Source organism: Paracoccidioides lutzii (assembly GCF_000150705.2).
Source record: "Paracoccidioides lutzii Pb01 unplaced genomic scaffold supercont2.50, whole genome shotgun sequence".
NCBI classification, from domain to species: domain Eukaryota; kingdom Fungi; phylum Ascomycota; class Eurotiomycetes; order Onygenales; family Ajellomycetaceae; genus Paracoccidioides; species Paracoccidioides lutzii.
In genome coordinates, this window is record NW_015440996.1 from 43643 (window position 1) to 65384 (window position 21742).

At 46.5% G+C, this 21742-nt stretch overlaps 8 protein-coding genes across 8 annotated transcripts; 2 read left to right on the forward strand and 6 right to left on the reverse strand.

The window, feature by feature from the left end:
• Positions 1-1466: 1466 nt before the first annotated feature.
• PAAG_12653 (hypothetical protein) lies at positions 1467-1683 on the reverse strand (the record flags this gene model as incomplete). Its single annotated transcript, XM_015848119.1, has 2 exons — positions 1467-1557; positions 1595-1683. The coding sequence occupies 2 exons, from the start codon at positions 1681-1683 to the stop codon at positions 1467-1469; spliced, it is 180 nt and encodes a 59-aa protein (XP_015702268.1).
• A 2498-nt stretch (positions 1684-4181) lies between these two features.
• PAAG_08888 (60S ribosomal protein L4) lies at positions 4182-5541 on the reverse strand (the record flags this gene model as incomplete). The annotated part of the gene is made up of 4 exons (XM_002789166.2): positions 4182-4944; positions 5041-5191; positions 5273-5367; positions 5432-5541. The coding sequence occupies 4 exons, from the start codon at positions 5539-5541 to the stop codon at positions 4182-4184; spliced, it is 1119 nt and encodes a 372-aa protein (XP_002789212.1).
• Positions 5542-7542: 2001 nt separating this feature from the next.
• Positions 7543-8862, reverse strand: PAAG_08889 (hypothetical protein; the record flags this gene model as incomplete). The annotated part of the gene is made up of 1 exon (XM_002789167.2): positions 7543-8862. One exon carries the CDS (start codon positions 8860-8862, stop codon positions 7543-7545), a length of 1320 nt encoding a protein of 439 aa, XP_002789213.2.
• A 1170-nt stretch (positions 8863-10032) lies between these two features.
• On the forward strand, positions 10033-10221 carry PAAG_08890 (hypothetical protein; the record flags this gene model as incomplete). The annotated part of the gene is made up of 1 exon (XM_015846659.1): positions 10033-10221. The coding sequence occupies one exon, from the start codon at positions 10033-10035 to the stop codon at positions 10219-10221; it is 189 nt and encodes a 62-aa protein (XP_015701580.1).
• Positions 10222-14165: 3944 nt separating this feature from the next.
• PAAG_08892 (acetoacetyl-coenzyme A synthetase) lies at positions 14166-16858 on the forward strand (the record flags this gene model as incomplete). The annotated part of the gene is made up of 6 exons (XM_015846660.1): positions 14166-14276; positions 14638-15421; positions 15485-15731; positions 15782-16239; positions 16295-16635; positions 16700-16858. The coding sequence occupies 6 exons, from the start codon at positions 14166-14168 to the stop codon at positions 16856-16858; spliced, it is 2100 nt and encodes a 699-aa protein (XP_015701581.1).
• A 76-nt stretch (positions 16859-16934) lies between these two features.
• PAAG_08893 (impact family protein) lies at positions 16935-17879 on the reverse strand (the record flags this gene model as incomplete). Its single annotated transcript, XM_002789171.1, has 1 exon — positions 16935-17879. One exon carries the CDS (start codon positions 17877-17879, stop codon positions 16935-16937), a length of 945 nt encoding a protein of 314 aa, XP_002789217.1.
• An 847-nt stretch (positions 17880-18726) lies between these two features.
• On the reverse strand, positions 18727-19167 carry PAAG_08894 (hypothetical protein; the record flags this gene model as incomplete). Its single annotated transcript, XM_015846661.1, has 1 exon — positions 18727-19167. One exon carries the CDS (start codon positions 19165-19167, stop codon positions 18727-18729), a length of 441 nt encoding a protein of 146 aa, XP_015701582.1.
• A 44-nt stretch (positions 19168-19211) lies between these two features.
• PAAG_12654 (hypothetical protein) lies at positions 19212-20194 on the reverse strand (the record flags this gene model as incomplete). Its single annotated transcript, XM_015848120.1, has 3 exons — positions 19212-19495; positions 19564-19837; positions 19904-20194. The coding sequence occupies 3 exons, from the start codon at positions 20192-20194 to the stop codon at positions 19212-19214; spliced, it is 849 nt and encodes a 282-aa protein (XP_015702269.1).
• Between the last annotated feature and the right edge of the window lie 1548 nt (positions 20195-21742).

Below are 21742 nucleotides of genomic sequence, written 5' to 3' on the forward strand. Positions count from 1 at the left end.
TTGCCGACTTTCACCCAGCAAGTCAAATCATCCACAACGTGGGAGTGTGTATCTAGATAGGAAATGGAAAACCCAAGTGGCTTTGCTGAGGAGTTTGACAACCCCTTTCCCCTTCTTGTTATCCTGAGGCCACGAGTCGTTACAAGTAAATAGTGCAGACATGAAAGAGTTCCTGACAGGGTTGAAAATAATGAACCCGCCGTCTTTCGAAACTTTCTTCCGCAAACGAATCTACGTAGCCGAACGAATGAAGGCACACGACCGCCCGGGACCCCTGTTACGGGATAGGACAAAGTAGAATGTGTTTAGGGTTTTGATAAAAAGAAGGAAATAAACAGACTTTGCATAGAGCGTGGTTAAAAACGGGATATTTGGGTGCATCGGCAGATGAAAATGATATTGAAGCACAAGTAGGCCAGAGGGAATGACTTCGCCGTGGACCCCAGCCACGGACAATCCAGCTAGCAAACTGCCGCCTGTTTCTTAAGAGAATGCATCCTCAGAGTGCAACAAATTCAGCGCCGCTCGAGATAGAGTCCTGCCGAGGACCACACTGCTGTGCTGCGCTTCGGCAATTCTAAAATCTCGCAAAATTGAGGGAGGGAGGAGTGGAGAAAGGTAAGGGGAGGCACAGGGATATCAAGAGGTCGAAGAAGATGCGCAGGGTAACTCGAAAAAGCACCTAAAAAGCAACGATGGCAAGGCTAATTCTTAGCCTGGTGAATCGGCTTGATAAGCGTCATTTGCTTCTTGCCTTGCGGCTCACGAGTCCCGCCACCAAAGCAACAAAAATAAAGATAAAAATAAATAAATACGGAGTACGCAAGTATATAATAAAAATAAGAGCCAGGGTAGAAATTAAATGCGAAGGGGCCCTGCGAGCCATGCAGCTGAACTCATGCCCGCTCTCTATGCCTTTATGTATAATCGTGTGCGTCTTCAGGGGGATCTCATCGAGGTGGGAGGGAATTGGATAGACTACCCTCGCCTAACCTTGGAATGCCGTGGCCCTTGCTGATGGCTGTGCGGCAGTTGTACAGCAACCCATGATTGCTGGACGATGCCGGTCAGGGGTGTGTGTATGTAAGATTCTAGGGGGCCTTGAAAAATCTTAACATCCATCCACGGCCCCATGGACGGATCACGATACAGCCCAACCACAAGCGAGAGACTTCGGCATTAAACCAGTGCTTATCTGCTTTTGAAATCTCATTCTTCGCCAATCCCCGGTTACCAGAAGACCTCTCGTGTGGAAGCATGTCCAGCTGGAAGCCAACTGTAAATGAGACAAACGGAAGAACGGATTCCCGAACGCGCTAGTCTGGCATTTCGTTGTGCTGACCGTTTTTGAACAGGAATGTCACGGCGTACGGAGTGCTCTTTGTTACTGAGAAGGCCGCCTGGACAGGGAGATGACTTGTTAGAGAAGTGCTTCCATGTTGTTAAGCAAAGCACCGAAGTGCAGTTCAAACTTCCAGTTGATTTGTGTGTTGAACTGCGACTAAAGTGTCTGCAAGAAATTTCGCGATGGATGACATCATTTCAGTACCTTCATTCCTGAGGGACATATATATATACATACACACAAACATACCCACACAACAACATCCCTTCTAGGTAGACTGCAGAGGACACGCTGTAGATGAGGTTGATAACAACATGTGTCAGTCCTCCTTCAGACATTGTTGCTTATTTCTATGGTGAATAAAATATCATCGGCTTCCTCGGTTTTGCTTCAACTACAGATCTATTTCTTTTACAACACCCAACTATGTTGGAGTCTATTTGAATAATTTGACTATGTGCCGCCACACGCGAGGACGACTGATTCTTTCTCCTTGATCATATCATCTCATATTGTCGTCCGCAGCAGCTGTGGATTGATTTCTCGTCCTTGGACACCCTCCCTTTCTCCATCATCCGGTACGGGTTCAGCCTCCGTGCTGCAGCAATCAAGCTATCCGCTTTGGTAAGTTGAGAAGGTGGTTGGTTAATCTCAGCTGCAAGGATGGCAAATAGATTGTTGATGTCCGGCTATGTAAAAACTTCAATTAATGCAGCTTCCACTTCTCCTCCTAAAATGAGTGCGCGATGCCAGTGCAAAACCATGGCATATCCAGGTAGCATTATTTTCCTGTTAGTAATATATATTTGATGCGCATAAACTACTCTTCATAGCATGTGAATATCAAAAAGAGACCAGCTGCTGCGAACCACGAAAGGGATTCTCGCCCTTTGAACAGGCTTTGCAAGGCTGACAATATTGCCCACACCAAGCGCTTGGAGCCAAGCGAGTAAATAAGTGCGGCTAATTTAGCATTGATTGGAGGAGCCTGGAAACGAAAGGGTCCGAGAACCGTTGACAGGGTATGGATTATGCGGAGGTACGACAATGGGCGTGGGTTGGCTGAGTTTTGTCTCGACATATTTTTGATTCGTTTTTTTTTTTTTTTTTTTTTTTTTCCTTTTTGCATTTTAGACCGTTGCATGGTGAATTTGATTATCAAGCGATCGGCATGCCGGGACCTGGAATTGTCAGAACTCGGAAACTCTTTCAATGTTCTAACACCCAGTTTGCCGTCTCAAAGAGAAGAACAATAGTGAGCTTGGTTTTCTTTCTTCCATATCCGCATGGCAGTGGATCTTGACGAAGATCGTCTGCTTCAAATTTCCAGTTACGATACGAATGCAGAAAACTTTGATGAACAAGCGAGGAAAACTCAGCCTCCGTGATTGCCCAGCATCTGAGGTTTCAGTTTCTCAGGATGTTGGTTTAGGATAATGGTCCATGCTCTGGGGGGTCCATATCTGTCCGGAGAGGGGTTCCTCCGGCCCAATAAAAACATGCGCACAGCCCTTAATTTCGTAATTTGCTTTGGTATGGCTTGCAGTGGGCAACTCTGGCTAAGAACCAAGGAGGTACTTGCCAGGGACCTAGGTTCAAGTTCAACTTGCGCCTGCGGGGTTCAAATTTCAAGGGACGAATGTGACGGGAGATGCCGTTTAGCAGCTGAGTTAGTGTACCAAAAGCTGGGTTCTGACCCTCTAACTAACCGGGTTGGATTCGGCAGTTTGAGGCTTGTTATATAGAAATAGTGCCTGCAGTTCGGCTTGAGATGATTCCTAAGCATATTGCCTCGGAAGCTTAGCGATAATAAGTCTAGGTGACGAGTCTGGCAGTGGGAGAATTAACTGCTGACTTTGGGTCCTTTTTTCCCCAGCAACCAGTTATGCGTGCTGGAAACTGGATGCAAACAACGTGCGTATGAAACTCGAAAAGAAAAACTCTACCAGCTTAGGTAGTTAGTTAACTAGTTAGTAGTTAAGCTGGTTAGTTAGTAACCACAGAGCCACGTATCGCTCGGATTACAGAGAGGGCGTTCCCATCCCTGCACCTTGGGGTCTGTTCCTTGCCCTTTCATCCCCGAAGCCAATCCATACTATGCAGCTTAGCATCATCCTGGGGTGTTTTATTACGAATGTCTCACTGACACAAGGGATGAAGGGACATCAATTGCGTTTAATATTGTGAAGGATCGGTAATGGAATGGAATTTGTGGAATGAGAGACAAATCACCGAGACAAAGACCCCATGAGCCAGAGATAATTTCGAGTTTATCATGTTTGGTCATTGCCCTCGTGGTGCGGTGGTGAAGCATTCCGCGCAACCTGAGGATTGGGCGACGTCCGTCCATCCACTTATGTCAGGGTGACAACACACAACCATTTGTCAAAGTTATCAGACATCAATTCTCAGGTTTACGTCTGTGATAAGTAACTTGAGACTATGTCGTGCAAGATTTGAGTGTCTTGATCATTTTCAAGGAATGAAAGATAACAGGTGATCTTACACATTGGTAAATATAATATCATCATGGAGTGTGGATCTGGTGATATTGTGATCCAATGGTTGATGGGGGTCTTAAGGGCGGCTACGATCTACACGACCATTGACTAGAAAGTAACATGAGGAGCGGAATCAAGATAGAAAATATAGGATTATCAGCTCCTACCATATCCATTTCTCCCGTTTACGTTCGTGTAGCATCTGATATGGCAAATCAAAACAGCATAATTCACATCTAAGTGAGAGAAAGAAGAACACCTCATATAAAACCACGCTCCAGAGTCAGATGACAAAATCACATTATTTTGTTTTTAAAAAAAGAACCCTAAACACTTTACTCCTGAGCCAGAATCTTGTGGAAAGTCTCACCAGCACGATCAGGCTTGCCGGCGTCAAGGCCCTTCTGGCCAAGCTGCTGTTTCGAGAAGGCAGCAGCGTATGGATTGAGTCTGAGGAGGACCTGTCTGTTTTTGAGAGGGTTCTTCTTCTGGACGCCAGTTCTCTTGGTCTTGGCGTATCCCTTTGGCTCACGGAGGGCAGATTGGACTTCGGAAGAGTTGATAAGGCGGGTGATATCAGCGTTAGAGACGAGGTTGGATGGGAGGAGGAAGTCCTTCTTAAGGGCGGATGGGGTGGTGGTGGAACCGTAGATGGTGTCAAGTGCGGCAAAGGCGGAAGAGGTCCAGACGATGAAACGACCAAGGTGTCCGCCAGGGGCCAACTGGAGGAGGTTGAGAGAGAAAACGGAGGAAGTCTCAACACCGGGGATGTTGCGGAAGGCTTTGACTAGGTCTTTTCCATCGACATCTGGGTTGTAGACGACGAGAGGTCCACGGCGTTGGCGGTATCTTCGGCCACGCATCTTGCCCTTTCCAGCGCGGATCTTGCGGGATTCCTCGACCTTGACGAGATCTGGGCCAGCTCCGACGTTCTTGAGAAGGGCGATGGCAGCCTTGGTCTTAACGATGGCGTTGTTCTCGAAGGCCTTGGAGTCGACTACGAGGGGAACTTCGGGGACACTGGCAACACGGTGACCACGGGCAAAAAGAAGGGCAGGGACGGACGAAGCAGCCAGGGCAGAGGCGGTAGCAAATCGCCTAGTAGAGCACTATTAGAATCACAGATTGACTATCTTCAATTTCTTCCCCCCCTCCCATCTCAATCATCAACTGAACTCCGTTTGAAAGGCTTACTTTTGACCAAGGTTAATCTTCTGGTGCCATTTTCTCCAGACCTTAGTGGGAGCGAACATACGACCGGCGCGACATTGATTACCGAAAGCAGCTTGACCAGCACGGTGTGTTCCTCCTCCAGAAACACGGGGGATACGAGCGACAGCACGTCCTTGTAGATTATCAGTGTTTTTTGCCCTTTTTCCTCCCAAAACAACGAGCTTATTTGATAGTATAATTGCTTTCCACGTACCAGTACCCCAGGACTCGGCGGAAGTTTGTTCACCAGCCTTCTCGCTCACGGCATATGGCTGTCTCTTGTTTTTCGCGATACCAGTGTGCACCGACCTAATTTCGCCATCAGTTTATACCCCAACAATCAATGTTCTTAGTCTTCCGCTCGCAGGCTTACTGGACAATGTCGGGTCGGATTGGCGATGTGAAAACAGCGGGCAAAGGGTGCGTTTCACCGCTGGGCTTGCCCTCAGCATTAGCGATGGTGACAGTTGGGCGAGATGCCATTTTGTCGACTTGTTGCTGACCGTCGTTGGCGGTGATTGTTGAAAGCAGACGTTGGCGACTTCAAATCCACGGACTTTCAATGTGGGTTTCGCTTGGGGTAAGGAGGGTTTGGAGGGCTTGTTGGGAAGGTTGCAAACCCTAAGCCCTTATTTCCTGATTGGGCGGCTTGGCAACTGAGGTAAGATATTTACTCACGTGATGTTCGAATTCAACTTCCTGCTCCGGCAACATCCTGTGCTCTAACATGACGAGAAGAATGCGGTTTCGAAACAACATCCAAAGAGCTTTCTTGATCATTGATCTTCGGACATTAGTGTTGCCGGAATTGCTTCTCATCCTTAGCTGAGCTGTGGACGACGATAATTTGGTCACTACTTTCTTTTCAAACCTAGTCGTCAAAGATATTGAGAAGATCCCATTACTTTTGTCTTCGGGATACAAGGAAGAACACGACGATTTTCTTCCTGCGTCGGTTTCTTTCTGTGCTTGATTCATCTAGGAATATATCTCCTCATCACAGTTTTACTCATAAACCCGGCTCCATCATATTTTGAGTTTTGTCCTTGAAAGAAGGCGTCAACATATACCTGTTAATATTCCCGAGAACATGCAGATTTACCCTTGGTGACATTTACGACGAATAATATGAGAGTTACCATTTGAAGTCCTATTTTCACTTTCTCATCAGCTTATATTGGCTGACTGGAATCAATGGTTTTATCCAACTCGTGATTGGCAACGCCCTGCCCCAACCGCCCATCGGGCATAAAAACGGCATCAGAAACGTTTCAGATTGATTATGAACATTAAACCGTGGTTGCAGTGTATTATTATCTAGCTATCTATAATAGCAAGAAACAGTTCGGGGACGCCGCGGAAACAATCGCAGAGAATCGAAAGTGGAGGAGCTTTGATATATAGCATCCAATCTTGAAGTCAGAGCATACGATGTAAAACCTTTTAAGTAACCGATGACATATTTAATATGGAGCAGTGCTAGTCAATGGACAGAATAGCAGATTCTCCCACCCCTCTGTACTGTACCCAGCCATAATCCTTAAGATACGAGGTAAGATAGACAAGATGATTCCCCAGCATGATCCAGCTGTAAGGAAAGGGAGTTTACCTGGCGGACTGAGAATTCGCTGTATGCCAAATAAGGTGGGGATTTAGTGCAATGTGGAACTAGTTATATGTAAGAAGCATGTGTTTGTGAATCTCCATCCCACTGATATGTTGTATAGAATGTTTTGCTTGGTGGGTTGAATGTCTTTCAAGAAGGAGTCGTATACAGGAGATCAGAACTAGAGGGTTTGGTATAAGGTAAGTGGGATCTGTTGTTAAAACAAGGACCAGGTTATTTTTTTATTTGTTTCATTTTTGCTTTTTAATAACGAATACTACCATATAGAAATTTGGCAAGGGATACTTTCTTTTTAAAAATCTTTTGTTGACTGTGAAGGTTTCTATAAACAGTGGTATAAGGGGTTATGTGAGGACAAGGGTTTGAACTGAAGTGAAATTAAGGAAAGAAAAAGAAGCGAAACACAGAAGGTCCCGTATTTGACAAAGAAATCCCAGTCACAGGAGAACGACAGGAATTAAAGAAATGAAAAGAAAGTTTACAAATGATGACGCACACCTGTTTCTACTCAAGGAAAACATGATGACCAGACCCAATAATTATATGACAACGAAGAGGATATCAAGAGCAACAAGTGGAATGACGGCAAAATGAACTGTAGATAACTTCTGCAAGTCAAACTCCACATGAACAGATGCCGTAGACCACCACATAAGGCCAGAAAGGAGAAAAGAAGGGGTGTGAGGGTATGAGAAATCAGAAGGCCAGTCCAGCAAAGAATTTATATCAAGTTCGTATGTGATAACTATTCCTTTCATTTCCCGGCAATGGCAAAGTTGACCAATCAACTGCTTTCCGACATACCGCTCCTCAGAAGTTAGTAATTTCGATTTTCTTTTTCCTGTGTTTATTTTGCCTCACGACAGATGCGAACCATGGCCCCTTCGTCGATGCATCTTAGCTGGAGCGACAACACCGCGCTTCACCACTGAGATGTCAATGTCTCCAGAGTTGGATGTGCACTTAGTTCCTTGCGCAACCGCGGTCACGGCAGACCACATACCGCTCGCACAACGTTGTAATTTCAGACCGTTACCAAAGCAGTTCCATTCACCCTCGTTTGAGCATGGGCCATTCATGGAACCGCCGCTGCCGCTGCCACTGTTGCTAGAATTCTTGTCTATGGCAGTGCCAGCGCCAGCGCCAGGATTGGGTGCGGATAGGGGTGAAGCTGGAGTGGCAGAGGGCCCTGGTGCCGAGAGTTTCTGTGTTGCGAAAAAGCCCGGGGAGACTTCTGGGGCGTTAAATGGCCGGGATGCTATTGGGGCCGATGCGTAGCTTGAGGGCAGAACGACACTAGGAGAAGTGGGCGGTGAAACAGGAATCGATTCTGGAGTTGGATATTGAGGCTCAACAGAAACCGTAGATGAAGGTGGGGGTTTGGAACCGCCACTCCCATTACCAGGAATAGGACCAGGTTTGCCATCCTTCCAGCTGCAGATGGGTTGGTTGGTTCCCATGAGGTTTGAGGGCTTGCCCGCATACTGAACAGATTCTCCTGGGTTTGGGAAGCGAATGTCCTTGCCCTCGCTGGTGGTGCAGCCGTTGATGTTAGCCACGAACATCATTGGTAGATCTTGGCGTTTGGAGAGGGAGACGTGGTTGGCGGTCTGGGCGGTTGGGAGGGGAGCGTAGCGACGCTTGACAGCTGCAGTGACGGTGATCGCAGCACAGTTCATGTAGAGCTCGCGGTTGCCGATTCGGTTATACCAGGTCCAGGCGAAGGTGTAGTCACCCGGCTTGATGGTATCGGGGATCTGGAATTTGAATACGGAGGCACCAGTTCCGTTGGCGTCCTCCGGCAGATTACCATCTACTGAGGAAGGACAGCCCCCCTCGATGGAGTGGATGACTTTCCAGACAGAGCTCTTATTAGGAAGTTTGTCGTCGGTGATGGAGAGCTGGCAGGATCCACCACCGTGAACAGCGCTGCCTTTAAATGACAGGGTCTGCTGGGAACCAGCCGGGAAAATATTTTCAGCGGGAACTGCGCCGTTACCAGCAGTGTACGTATCGCTAAATTTGCAGGGGAAATCGGCTCCGCTAGGATCGAGGGGACTGTTGGTCAGCTGTTCGGGATTGAATGGAGTTGGTGAGGTGATGACCATGTGGGCATCTACGGTGCTAGCGGACAACAAAGCTGCGACCACAGCCACAAATGAGGTTGAAAAATGCATGGCTATACGTATTTTCCTTTCCTTTCCTTTTAATCGTCGATTTAATGGGAAGAAAGTTTGGAGATTTGGTGGATGGGCTTCACAGAAGCGATCTGTATGCTGTGTTGATCTGGCGACTTGGTTTTGAAGGAGTGTGTGCACTGAACTAAGGTTCAAGTGCTCCTTATATCTTTTCTGATAACTCGTTCCAGACGAGAGCCTTGGAGAGTAAGAGAAAGTGATTTCGATAGGGACTGTAATAACCCACTGAACAGCGAGGGGAAGAGTAGACAGTAGTCGAGCAAGAAAAGGAGCGAATCTTATTAGAGACTGTCAGTAAATGCAACAAGAAGAATCCAGAACACAGGGGTGATGCAAAATTGTGAATGTAATGTTCTGTTCTGGAAAGGAGAATAAAGAAAACACCAGTTAAAGGAAGTTCAAAGATGTATTGAATATCAAAAATAGGTCACATCTCAGATGCCGGAAAGTTCCAGCAGTTGTGACATAACACAGAAGAGAAGAAGTTTACCTTCGTAGAGAGCAGTTCTGTAGCAGTTCACAGAACAGAAAGTGATAATTTGCTGAGAGTTCGCTTTGCCTGACAATGCTCACGAGAAGCTATGGATATATTCCTTCTGACCACGCAGACTTGCTTTGACTATTTCCAAGGAATGTATAGACTCTTGAACTAGGAACCAGTCCTGTTATCCTAAGTCGAAGAAACAAAATCTAACAAAACCCTTAACGAGGATGAGAGGATGAGAGATTGAACTGTGGGTACGGTCAAAACGGTCCAGCGTGAGAAGGGAAAAGAAATAAAACAACCATGGTCAATAGGCGGGCATCGAGGTTAATATAGCACGATGGCCTGTCGGAAGAGAAGAGAGCACACCGAATACCAGGCTACGCCTTCACCGGGCGACCCTCCGGATACTCTCAAAAAGCGTGGACAATACCAGCATTGACTGCAAGCCTGTCATCCCCCCCCCCCCGCCCCCTGCCTGCACGCTAGGGCAAGTTAATATCCACTTCCTGTGCCTCCCAAAGCGGCCCATTTGGCGGCAGTACTTAGGTCAGGACCAGACGTTGCAGAGTGGATGATGTCAAGGGAGGTATTTCGAGGTCATTGGCCCGCAGAGTTTTGGCTGGTTACAACCATCACCTGAGAAGGGAAGGTCAAATTTTTGCATGGCGTCGCCCAGAACGAGAAATTCGAAACATGCTAATGCAGCTGAGCCAATCCCCACCACGGTGCAGGTTTCGCGTCGCGCGAGTGACGCCGGTTTGGAGACCCTACCCTTGGCAGTGGCCACTCAGCGTGTGATGTTTCGATTGTTCATCGCAACATCCGACACGGACAGGGAGAAAGAAAAGTAATATGAGGGAGAAGCCGAAGAGAATGATATCGTTAACTTAGACCCTAGGTACGGGCTAGTTACCGAATACATCCCCGCGCAAAGTGTTTCTCGTTGCCCAAATTGCAAAGGAACCCAACCCAACTGTTGAACAGCCCTGGAGCATCAGCATCAGCCTCTCAGAGCCGGGGGACAGTGAGTGCATCTTCCCGCAGTCCCAGCAGCTTGTGGCAAGCACTCAACCCCCTTGCAGCAATGCAGCAAATCAATGTGAGAATCGCATTTCTGCTTTTGACACTCTTTCCCTCTGAGATATTATTTGATGGAGACCAAGGAGTGGTTCAACCGTTTGCGGCATGTCCCACAAATTTACGCGCCATATCTCGAGAAAGTTACAGCGGCATCACCGTTGAAAAACCTGCCGCTGGTTGATATCCATGGAATAATATTCGAATAATTATGGCGCGCAGGATAATCTCCATCATTATTTCTCTTTGAAAGGGAGCATAGAAATGAACAAGAATCTTCCAATCTTCCACAATTCTCACGGTTGTTGTTCTTACTACTCTCTTATTGATCCACTATCTCTAGATACAATGCTCAGCGGAGGTTGGACTTCGAGGGTCTCGCAACCCCTATTCAACATGCGTAAAACAAGAAAAGAAACAAAAATCTCAAGCCACTTGGAACGAACGCATGAAAAAATTTGCTCCAGAACGCCAAGCGAAGGCACGGAATAATATCTGGTATGTTCTAAGACTGAGCAGAACGTATAAGGTTGACCCCACAGGGGCGAAAATCTTTTGCATCCCATGTGCACCCCCGCCTTGGTCAATTCTACTGGCCCAGCACGGAGAAACCTTGCAACCTATAGAAGATGCAGTAGAGACTCGACGGATTCGACGAGCCGACGCCCAGCACACAACTGTTTTCAGGCACCAGGGGCACTGAGGCTTTGATTGGTTCTGGCGTCCCCAATCCAGCCCTAGCATCCTCCCAAAGGGTAGTCAAGGGCAGTCCCTGGAGACGTTTTCGCCAAGCTGCCGGGGATTTTTTTTTTTTTTTTTTTTTTGTGCATGCCAAGTTTCAAGATTTTTAACCCGCAAGAAAAACCTGCTCAGCCTCAAGGGTGTTGGGTTCGTTTTCCCTTTTGGAGGTTTGACGGGGTGAGAAACTTTTCTCAACCCTGGTCCTGGCCTCATGGGATTGTGTTTATTTTGTCTTCCGCGCCTTTGCCGTACTATTTACTCGTCCTCTCAACAACATCTCCATATAATTAATAGTTAGGGTAGATACACTGAAGAGAAAAGCCAAGAGAGGAGGGCATCTGGTTTTCCAAGCGCTATTTATTTTTTTATTTTTTTATTTTTATATATTTTCTCTGCTCTAAATCTCAAGTAAGTTGCGTTGAATGACCTCATCTCACGTATTTACCTCCCTCAACCCCATTCCTTACTCAGCTACATTTATCTCTGCTATGCTACGCACAGTAAAATGTTAAATTTGCTAGGGCATTGATCACAAGCTGCTTCGGATTCTCTCCGATAAGGTTACAAGGAATAGACGGCTTCATCCAGAAATCTAGATCCGCAAACTTTACCTGAACGCCCTTCATCCCCAAAACCTGAAACACCCGCTGCCGGCAATGAATATCTAAAGTGGTTTTTCTGACAAGCATCAACTTCACTTGTCGACTGGGGGAGGCGTCGAACGTTAATTTCCGTGATACATATTATTATTTTGCAATTAGCTTTTGAGTTCCAATAAGATATGCAATTTCAAAATGAGATACGCTTTTGCTGAAGGGCGCTGAAGTTTTCTCGAATGTGATCGTATCTGCTGGTCATACATAGTTATTCCATTCCAAAGTGATTGTATGAATCCGCTTTTCTAAATGCCAAACCTCCTCGTCCAATGAAGATATATATATATATAATGAATACACAACCCAATGACCGGGTTGCCTTGTGGGTTGCTTTGATGTGCGTAATAAGAAGAATGTCAGTTCGGCATGAGCGCTGAACTGGCTTGTTCTCTTGGTCAATGATCAAGAACCTGCAGCAATAACTATACGAGTCTGCCAATAGCCTTTGTGGACGTTAGGAACTCGACAGGCGTCATTCTCTATGATTGACCGATTGATCATCCCGATGATCTTGAATTGCTTTCTCTCATTTTTATATTTCGTGCAGAGTACATACAAGCAAGCAAGCAAATAAATGAAATCACAAATCACAAGCTATTCCGTGATAACTTCTAAAGCTTCGCCGGTTAAGAAATCCTCCGTAGCATGTGGTGTATCTACTTCGCAAGCCGGCATGCAGAAACCCCCCCCTCCCCCCACTTCAGGACTCGGAAAATTTTGAAGCTGCATATATCATGACTAAGTCCCATATAGTGAGGTGGGCCATCCGGTTAGGCAGTGTATGGCATCTCGATGGTGCAATAGGTGAGATAGGACATAAGCATACATCCTTTAACCACCTGAAAATATCCATTGTATCTCTTAAACAACCAGTCTTGAAACACTGGGCGGTCATCATTGCAAGGAACAGAAGATGGCGTTTTATTCACCAATCCACAACTTCCTTTGCTCCGCAAGTTCTTGCTGAAATTTGCCCACTTCGCGTATTCATTGGCTACTCTCCATCCAGCCTATCTCTTTGCGAGGTTGAGGGGCCATAGTGATGACTTGTTTCCAGTTTTGTTTCGCGTTCGAAAACATATATTTCTTTCTATCGAATCGGATTTGTTAACCTGGTTTTCGAGGCTCCTCTTGAGGGCTCTGTGTCCTGGCCGGCGGAGAGTGACTGGCTGGATGGCAGGGAGCGTATAGCATCCAGCCAAGTGGTTGACATTTCGCACATCTAGGACTCACTGCATGTTTGAGATAAAATGGAGACTCCTATTGCTCATTCACGTTAACTTGGACTGACATATTTCCATTGTTAAAACGACGATGGTAAGGATGTCGATGGACGGGTGTGAGCATTAGGCGCCTGATGTGTGCTATGTTTCGTTTCTACCATTGGAAAGAAGGTTTTCATCTCAACGAAAAATTATTACGTCGAACGGCCGGCCAGATTTGAGTGTCAAAAAACCCCAGGATGACCAGCTCCTCACATACATGGAATAACGAAAGGCCGTCCGTCTATAGGGTTGCGGTCATGATGAAACCTCTCGCAAAAGCAACTACACATTTCCTATTCATATACAGCACAAGATCGAAAGAGCGTGAATTAGATATAAAGATGTCAGCGCCTTTGTCCCCTTCCTGCTTTGATAAAAAATGTTAGATAGATCTATACAGGGCCTAAGGGCTTCCCTGAGACCTATCTAAATGGGTGTGGTTGAAATCACTCTCATCAAGGATGACATATATCATGTATCTAGAGTATTGGCAATCATAGAATCTGACTGTATAGAGCCAAGGATAAGAATAAGAATAAGAATAACCCACATATTTCCTAGGTCCCTAGATATTTCTCGGGCCTTACTAGCTATTTCACCACATAAACACCAGGTAAAATCCCTGAATTCCACTAGCTTTACAAGATAATAGCCGCTTTCCCGGCAACCTAGGACGCAAAGGGCCGAGGAAGTCGGCACTAGCATCGCCAAATGACCCTGTTAAGGTTGAAAAGGTAAAAGCAGCAGCACCGACAAAATGCCAGATGGCAGCAGAGACAAGCACCGCGGATAAATTAAGCGGCTCACAATCTCGAGCTAATGTTGGTGAAACCGTCGTAAATGGGATGCGCGGGGGATGGCCGTGCCTTGGCATCCGTATATAACACCATCTTGCTATCCTATTGCTTGGGTATTCGGTAGCAAACAAACAGCCCGTTGCTGCTGGATTTCAAAGTTGCTCAAGATTTGTTACATATAACGGAGTTGCTGTTGGCTCCACCCCGCGTTTTGAGTGGTTTTCGAAGCACTTATCTCACTATCTAGATATATCATATCATGTCCACGTACGCCGTACCCCGCAAACTATGGGAGCATCCTGATCCCGAGTCGTCAAATCTCGGCCAATTTCGACGACGGTTGGAGCGCAAGACCGGGTTGAAGTTTCCGGTATATACATGCTCCAATTACAGATTTTGATTTGTTTTTCAATTTGTTTTGTGCCTATGCTTGACTTGGATTTTTGAGGTTTCCTTTTCGAGATATCCTTCAACAGATCGCCTTTATTTTTGGGCATTGGTTGGTGTGGTGGAATGTAGGAAGAACCACCATTGCCATGGGAAGTAGTTGGCGGTAATCGATATCACAATTATTTGCTGCATTTGTGCGGTTGTTTTTGTTTAGACTTAGCATGTTGTGTCGTTTGGCCTTTTTCGTCCTCGATGACAGTCTGCAAGCGATGACACTCTCCCCTTTGCCAAGGATATGGACCAAATGATTTTTGACAAGTTAACATAAAACAAATTTTCAGGACTTCCTCTCCTTGTACGATTACTCCGTCCAAAACCGTGCGGCATTTTGGGATTTCTGCTGGCATGACCTTAGCCCGATCCACTCAGGCAGCCACACGACAGTCGTCGATGAGTCTGCACGCATGGACAGCGTCCCTGAATGGTTCGAGGGCATCTATATGAATTTCGCGGAGAACACTCTTTTTACTGCTGGACAGGCTAGTGTGTCGCCTTCAGTTGTGTGCACGACAGGCAAGGAAGATGAGAAGATCGCTCTGACGGAGATAAGAGAGGCTGGTTTGGAGGGAAGGCGGAATGTCTCATGGGGGGAACTGAGAAGGGGAGTTGGCCATTTGTCGCAGGCTATGAAGGCTGCTGGTGTGAAGAAGGGGGATAGGGTGGCCGTCGTTGCGAGTAATAGTTTTGATACACTTGTCGTGTTTCTGGCTGTGACTGCGCTTGGAGGGTTATTTTCTTCGAGCTCCACTGATATGGGAGTGAAGGGAATTTTAGATCGTTTGCTACAGATCAAGCCCCGATGGCTGTTTATGGATGACTGGACAGTGTATAACGGAAAGACCCTTGATTTGAGATCGAAAATGAAAGAGATCGTTGAGGGAATGGAGGCGGTGGAGGAGTTTCAAGGCGTCGTGTCGCAGCCTCGATTCCAAGATCGCCCTGCTGATGTGAGCGCGGTGCCTAGGACGCAAACTTTGGCTGCTTTCTTGTCGAAGAGGACTTCAGATAGGTTGGAATTTGTGAGAGTCAAATTCAGTGATCCATTTTTGATCGTATATTCATCGGGTAAGAGAATGTTCCAAAGCTTTGTCGTTCTACACAAAGGCCTAATACGAAAGGCATCATCAGGTACCACCGGAATCCCAAAATGTATTGTGCACTCTGTTGGAGGTGTTGTTTTCACTGGAATGAAAGAATCAAAACTGCACCGAGAATTGAAGTCAGATTCCGTGGCCATGCAGTACACAACAACAGGATGGATTATGTATCTCGCGGCACTACAGCCATTATTGCTGGGATGCAGGGTGGTTTTGTATGACGGTAGTCCACTGTTGCCCGATGTGACTGCGTTTGTTAAACTAGCGGGAGAGCAGAAGTGAGTTCTGCCTCAAACTGATTGCAAAGGCGCCATTCTAACCAAGTCAGGGTTACCCACCTGGGGACATCTCCACGATATCTGCATGAATTACAAAAGAACGGCATCCGACCCCGAGAAATAGTTGATCTTAGCAATCTGAAGGTCGTAACAAGTACCGGCATGGTGCTTTCTGATGCCCTTTTCGAATGGTTTTATGATGAAGGATTCCCGACTACTGTACAATTGGCCAATATTTCCGGTGGCACGGATATTGCGGGTACATTTGGGACCGAAAACGCGTTGACACCGTTGTATGTCGGCGGATGCCAAGGGCCCAGCCTTGGAACCCCTATTGCTGTCTACGATCAGACAGTGGAAGGCGGAAAAGGGGTAAAAGGGATTCCACTCGAACATGGGGTTCCAGGGGAATTAGTAGCCACCGCAGCATTCCCTAACATGCCCGTTATGTTTTGGGGAGAGAACGGGCCACAACGCTATTTCGATGCTTATTTTGCTCGATTTGATGGTATTTCGATCCTACTCCTTTCCCGAAGAGAGGTCATTGGCTAACGATCTATTAGATGTTTGGACCCACGGCGACTTTATCATGATCCATCCCACCACCAAACAAATATTTTTCCTGGGACGCGCAGATGGTGTTCTCAACCCATCAGGGGTGCGGTTTGGATCTGCGGAAATATACAGCGTTCTTGAAACAAAGTTCGCCAATGAGGTTGCTGACTCTATATGTGTGGGACAACGTCGACCGCGGGATGTAGATGAAACCGTGATGCTCTTCCTGCTCATGCGCCCAGGTGTTTCTTTTACTCAAAAACTGGTAGAGGAAGTCCAAGCGGCCATAAAAGTAGAACTGAGTCCTCGGCATGTTCCAAAATATGTCTTTGAGACCCCAGAAATCCCCGTGAGTACAGTCTGTTCCTTCTTCTTCTCCGATTCACGGGAGTCGCGTGTTGACTGTATCCAAGACAACGGTCAATTTGAAGAAGGTTGAACTCCCAGTCAAGCAAATTGTATCCGGTAAGGTAATTAAACCATCAGGCACATTGGCCAACCCCGAGAGTCTGAATTTCTACTACAGATTTGCAGAAGTAGAGAAACTGGTGAACCAAAGAAGCAAGCTATAAACCCAAACACTTGCGGAATGTCCAGATTTATTTAGACAGCAAAAGTTTAAAGCTTTGGAAATAGAAGATGGCAGAATCATCGTTTACCCTTCTTTTTGCCTTTTTCCTGAGTAGAACTGGCTTCAGATTTCGTAAATCCACCCTTGAGTAAGGCATCTCGAGCCGTTATATTGATGATTCGGAAGCGATCAGGGCCCAATTTAACTCCTCCGTACCATCTTGTAACAACAACGACCACATTCCATACATTCATCAATTGTATGAGATGCAGCAATCTGCCACCAGCAGCTGTTTCACCATCATCGTCAAAATCTTGAAAGATAGTGTCCTCACCTGCAGGAGCACCACTCGAGCCCGTTGCCATTTTTTGCCTAATACGCCAGGCTGTGATATTGTGCGTTGCATTGGCAACCTTCTTCTCTGTGCCAAGGAGGTAATCTAGATACTTTTTAGCTGTTTCCCTCGATTGGACTCTGGCTGCACGAGCAATAAATACGGATTTCTTTTCCGTGATTGGATCCGACAGTACCCAATCTGGGGGATTATCGAGGCCAAAGGATGCATGTAACGACTGTGGAGGGACATCGATATCCGGAGATCCAGAAACCAGGGCTCCATCTTCGCGAGAAGGTTCCTCGAATTCTCCCGCTCGCATTTCACTGAAGCGATCTGCGCAATCCTCTATAACGTCATAGAGACACACAAAGCCCTTTTGCCAAACTTTCTTCACTGAGTTCCTGAGTACATTCAGCCATTTTTCTCCTTCACCGCGATAACTTGTGGATGCAGTGCCAATTACTCGTGGAGGAGTGACGGGGTATTTTTCGTCGAATGCAATAAGGAAAGAGAAGTCCGAGTGGTCCGGGATGCTCAGTACTATTGTGGTGGTGAGGGGTATCTGTTCTGGACCAGAGGGAAAGTAATTGGAAGTATTCGACGTTAGTATTATTGTGGAAGAGCCGTATATTGCGTTTACAGAGTCGATCTCCTCAGCGAGTTCATCGTTTAGGCTTGAAGTCATTGTCGTGAGAGGCTTCGGGGATCCATAAAACAAGACCTCCTTCGACTGCTTTTAGTCCCCGTGAAACTTAAAGAAACTAAAAAAAATGGAGACCAGAATAATAATAAACAATTAGCAATCCCGGGTTTAATTGGTCCTCCCGCGTAAGACAATGTCTGCGCTCTACAGAGTATCTCCATGTTAATGTTGCGAAAGTTGATGAATCGTGCGTCGGATAAACCTTTTAGCGACTCCGACCAATTTCAAAGTCATTCGACATCTCAACTTCACTTTACATCCAACAATCTTCAACCAAAGAACAATCTGGGGTTGACTTAGTAGCAAAGAAACCCCCCAAAAAAAATTGTCGAACCGGCGATTGTAATCCAAAGGCTGTCTTTTCCTATATCAAATCCAAAGACACAATGCCACAGCGTCCTCCTACCCAATGTACGAAGTTTAACGGCTAGCTGCTATGCGATGAAACACCCATCTAAACATCACACACACTCTCTATCTCTATCTCTCTTTCTATATACATGTATAAAACGAATATGCACTGGGAAAACATAAACTATGGCTACTAATCAATTACCAAGAGCGCAAAGAACGAAGTTGGTCATATCTCAAATTTCCACATAATCCCTCCATCATCTCCATCATTACCCTCCCCAAAACACTCCCTGTTCCAAAAATCCCTACACCCTTCCACAAACCCCCTGGATGCCTCACCCATCTCCCCTTCCGGGATAGGCGCAAAACACAATCTAAAATACCTGTATGCCTCACCCTTCCCCTTCCCATCAGCCCAAGGACCTCCAGCGTGATCAAACATCACCCCTGGCGCCACAGACACAGATACGGCTTCTTAGTCAGATGCTTCCATACGCTTCCGAGAGCTCTTTGGCAGATTCCTGGGACCATAGTGGGTGTCTTTCGAAGCACACACGTGCTCAGACGAACATGCCGTCGCGCGGGAATTGAAACGTGTACATTGGGGCTTGTAGAGGAGTTGCCAACCGTCGTCGCCATCCACATCATCGCCACAATCGTCGTTGTGATTTCCATAGTCGCCAATGTTCAATGAGGAGGGTGAGGAGCGTCCGATAGTAAACCTCCGCTCTTCCAAAATCATACACATACTCCGCATGCGCTTATTGTCGGCCACCCGCAAACCCTCCAGCCACCGTACCCAGCCATCCGCTTTCCAAGCAATGGAATGCTTGCAACTATGACCGCTGTACCCATCAACACTCGGATACTCCTGTGAATTCTGATTGTAACTACCAACGATTATGCTTGCCACCATCGCTTGCACGAAGCCAGATGGTTTCTAGGTGCTCGTCTCCGCTATCAAGTCAATGCGCTCGATAAGCTCGGGTTGCGCCGTGAGCCAGCCCAGGCGGCAGCCGAGGCGATGGATTTGGGGAAGGTTTCTAGTCGGACTACGCGGCAGTCTGTATCATTTGTCGTGTCGTTTGTGACGCTGCGGAAGTGAGCTTCTAATGCATCTGCCGCGGAGGGATATTGGAGGTGCCAGTATGGGTCGTACGATGATGTCGCATTTTTCGCAGAGGGCGTAGATCTCTTGTCGTCGTGGGGCGGGGATGACGGCGCTGGTTTGGTTCTGGCCAATTCTACAATTGCAAGTGTTAGCAGGCTCAAATACAAAAGTGAACTCGGAAAAAAGCGGTAAGGGTAAAACCTATGGCGAATACGCCCGTTTGCTGGCTGGAAAAACTTACGTCACCGTATACATCAAATGTAGCTTCTTCCCTTTGACTGAAAACCCAATTCTCCAGAATATCCGCAAGCCTCCTCTTCCCTTCACCCTGATCCCGCACCATCATTCCATCCGAATCCATAGCAACAGTTACGACGTTAACACCCCTTGGCCTCGCGGTCTGTATGGCATTCATATACACAAATTCCTTGCACAACATACACTCGGTCTCTCTAATCCAATCGCTCTTCTTATCCTAGACATTCGTCAGCGCCTCGACGGTCTTGAAGAACCCATCAGTGGCTCCGCATGTGAGAATCACCTCTGGGCCGTCTTGGTATGGCACATTTGGATGGAGATTTTCGCGGACGAATTGGCGGATGAAGGAGAGGAGGGGTGGGTAGGCTGCCACAGTGACGTATTGGAGGGCGGTGGTTATACCGATTCTCTTTTCCGGGTTGGTGCTGATGCTTTCCTTCGGGATGGTAAGCTCGGCTGACAAGGTAGGGGTTTGTGAGGGATTCTCCCCATCCCGGTCGACATCGAAACGGGTGGGAGGGGCGACTGCTACCTCTAGGGCAACATATGGGAGAAGGCCTGAATGTTTCATCATAATAATAATAATAATAATAATAATAATAATAATAATAATAATAATAATAATAATAATAATAATAATAATAATAATAATAATAATAATAATAATAATAAATAAATAAATAATAATATCAAAAAACAGTCAGAAAACCAATCTCCCTATCCTTGCATACAGAGAACCCTTAGTTTGGTATTTCCCTCCAACCAAGTTGTGAATGCCAGGGATGGCAAAGTACTTGTAAAACTTCTTCACATCACTTCCCACAAGGTTTTTAGAAGCAACGGAGAAGTGGTGGGTCAGGTCGAGAGGAGGCGAGAGTTTTATTATTTGCTATCCTAGCTTCTCTCGGTTTACCATATCCACAGAGATTTCTGGATTTAGTGTCAGGGTCTGATGATATGATTGGGATCAAAGATCCAACCGAGTGTTTATTAGCTGCTATGTTGGTGTCGGATTTCCGAGATATTGTGCTATGAAACAAAAATATGATTTGCCAGCCAACCAGTGTCCACACAGGAAGGTTTAATCCGGGCTGATAAAATCAATATATAACCCTATCACTGTATCAGGCACAGGGTTGCGGGAAGAATATGGGGTCAGCGCTGGTCCTTGTATGGCATACCCTCATACTGCTCACAGAATGTCTCAGAAAAGATGGGTTCAATCAAGAATGTATGAACAAGTCTTAAATTCGAAGCCGACGAACGGCATCTGGAGATTGTCTGTCCGCTGTCTCTGTTGCTTCATGTGCCTCCCAGGGACAGTAATCTGGAACAGAATCTAGGTTCTTTGCCTTTGAGTTCAAAGCCGATCAGGGGTTCTCAGACTTGAGTTACGTTATCCGGGCTAGTGAGGTCCCTTGCTTGAGTCATAGAAGGTATGCACAAGCGTGGCCAGCAAGTCATCATGGCACCTGGAAGCACCGTCAATGGTCTAGCTCACGGATCCATACCCGGATTTCTGATACGGCGAGGAGAAGCAGGGGGCCAAGACTCAACAGTAATCACTAACAAACTTGGCAGTTGGACGATGTAGCTGAAGGAGAAGGGAAATAGAGGGAGAAACAGAGCAAAATAAATAAATGCGTTTTGTGTATATTCAGATATTGGGGGATTGGCTCCATACTTTTGTTAGTTGGAAAACATCATTGTATTGCGATTGTTTGTTATAGTTCGACGGATCTATACACAAATTTATATGATTGGCTGAACTAATTTCGGAACAACTGAACTAATTAACTAACTAGATGAATCTAGACTCTTGATCACGTAAGGCAGATAGAGTTACGGGACCGACCCGCTGACTACTCCATCAGCTGACGTAACCTCAGCTCTCTCCGCTAAATCTATACATCTAGACTCAACACATCCTCCAACCTCCAACCTCCGCCACTTCATCTATTATATTTGTACTCGACAATCTTAACCACCCCCTCTTCCCCCCATCCCCTATCTTCTGACCGCGCTTGTTTGTTTTTGCTCTTCCTGCTTTTGGTTTCGGCATCGTGATACCCTCCATAGACTCTCCCTCCGCGTTTGTCTCCGTTGCTGTCCGTCGCTTCCG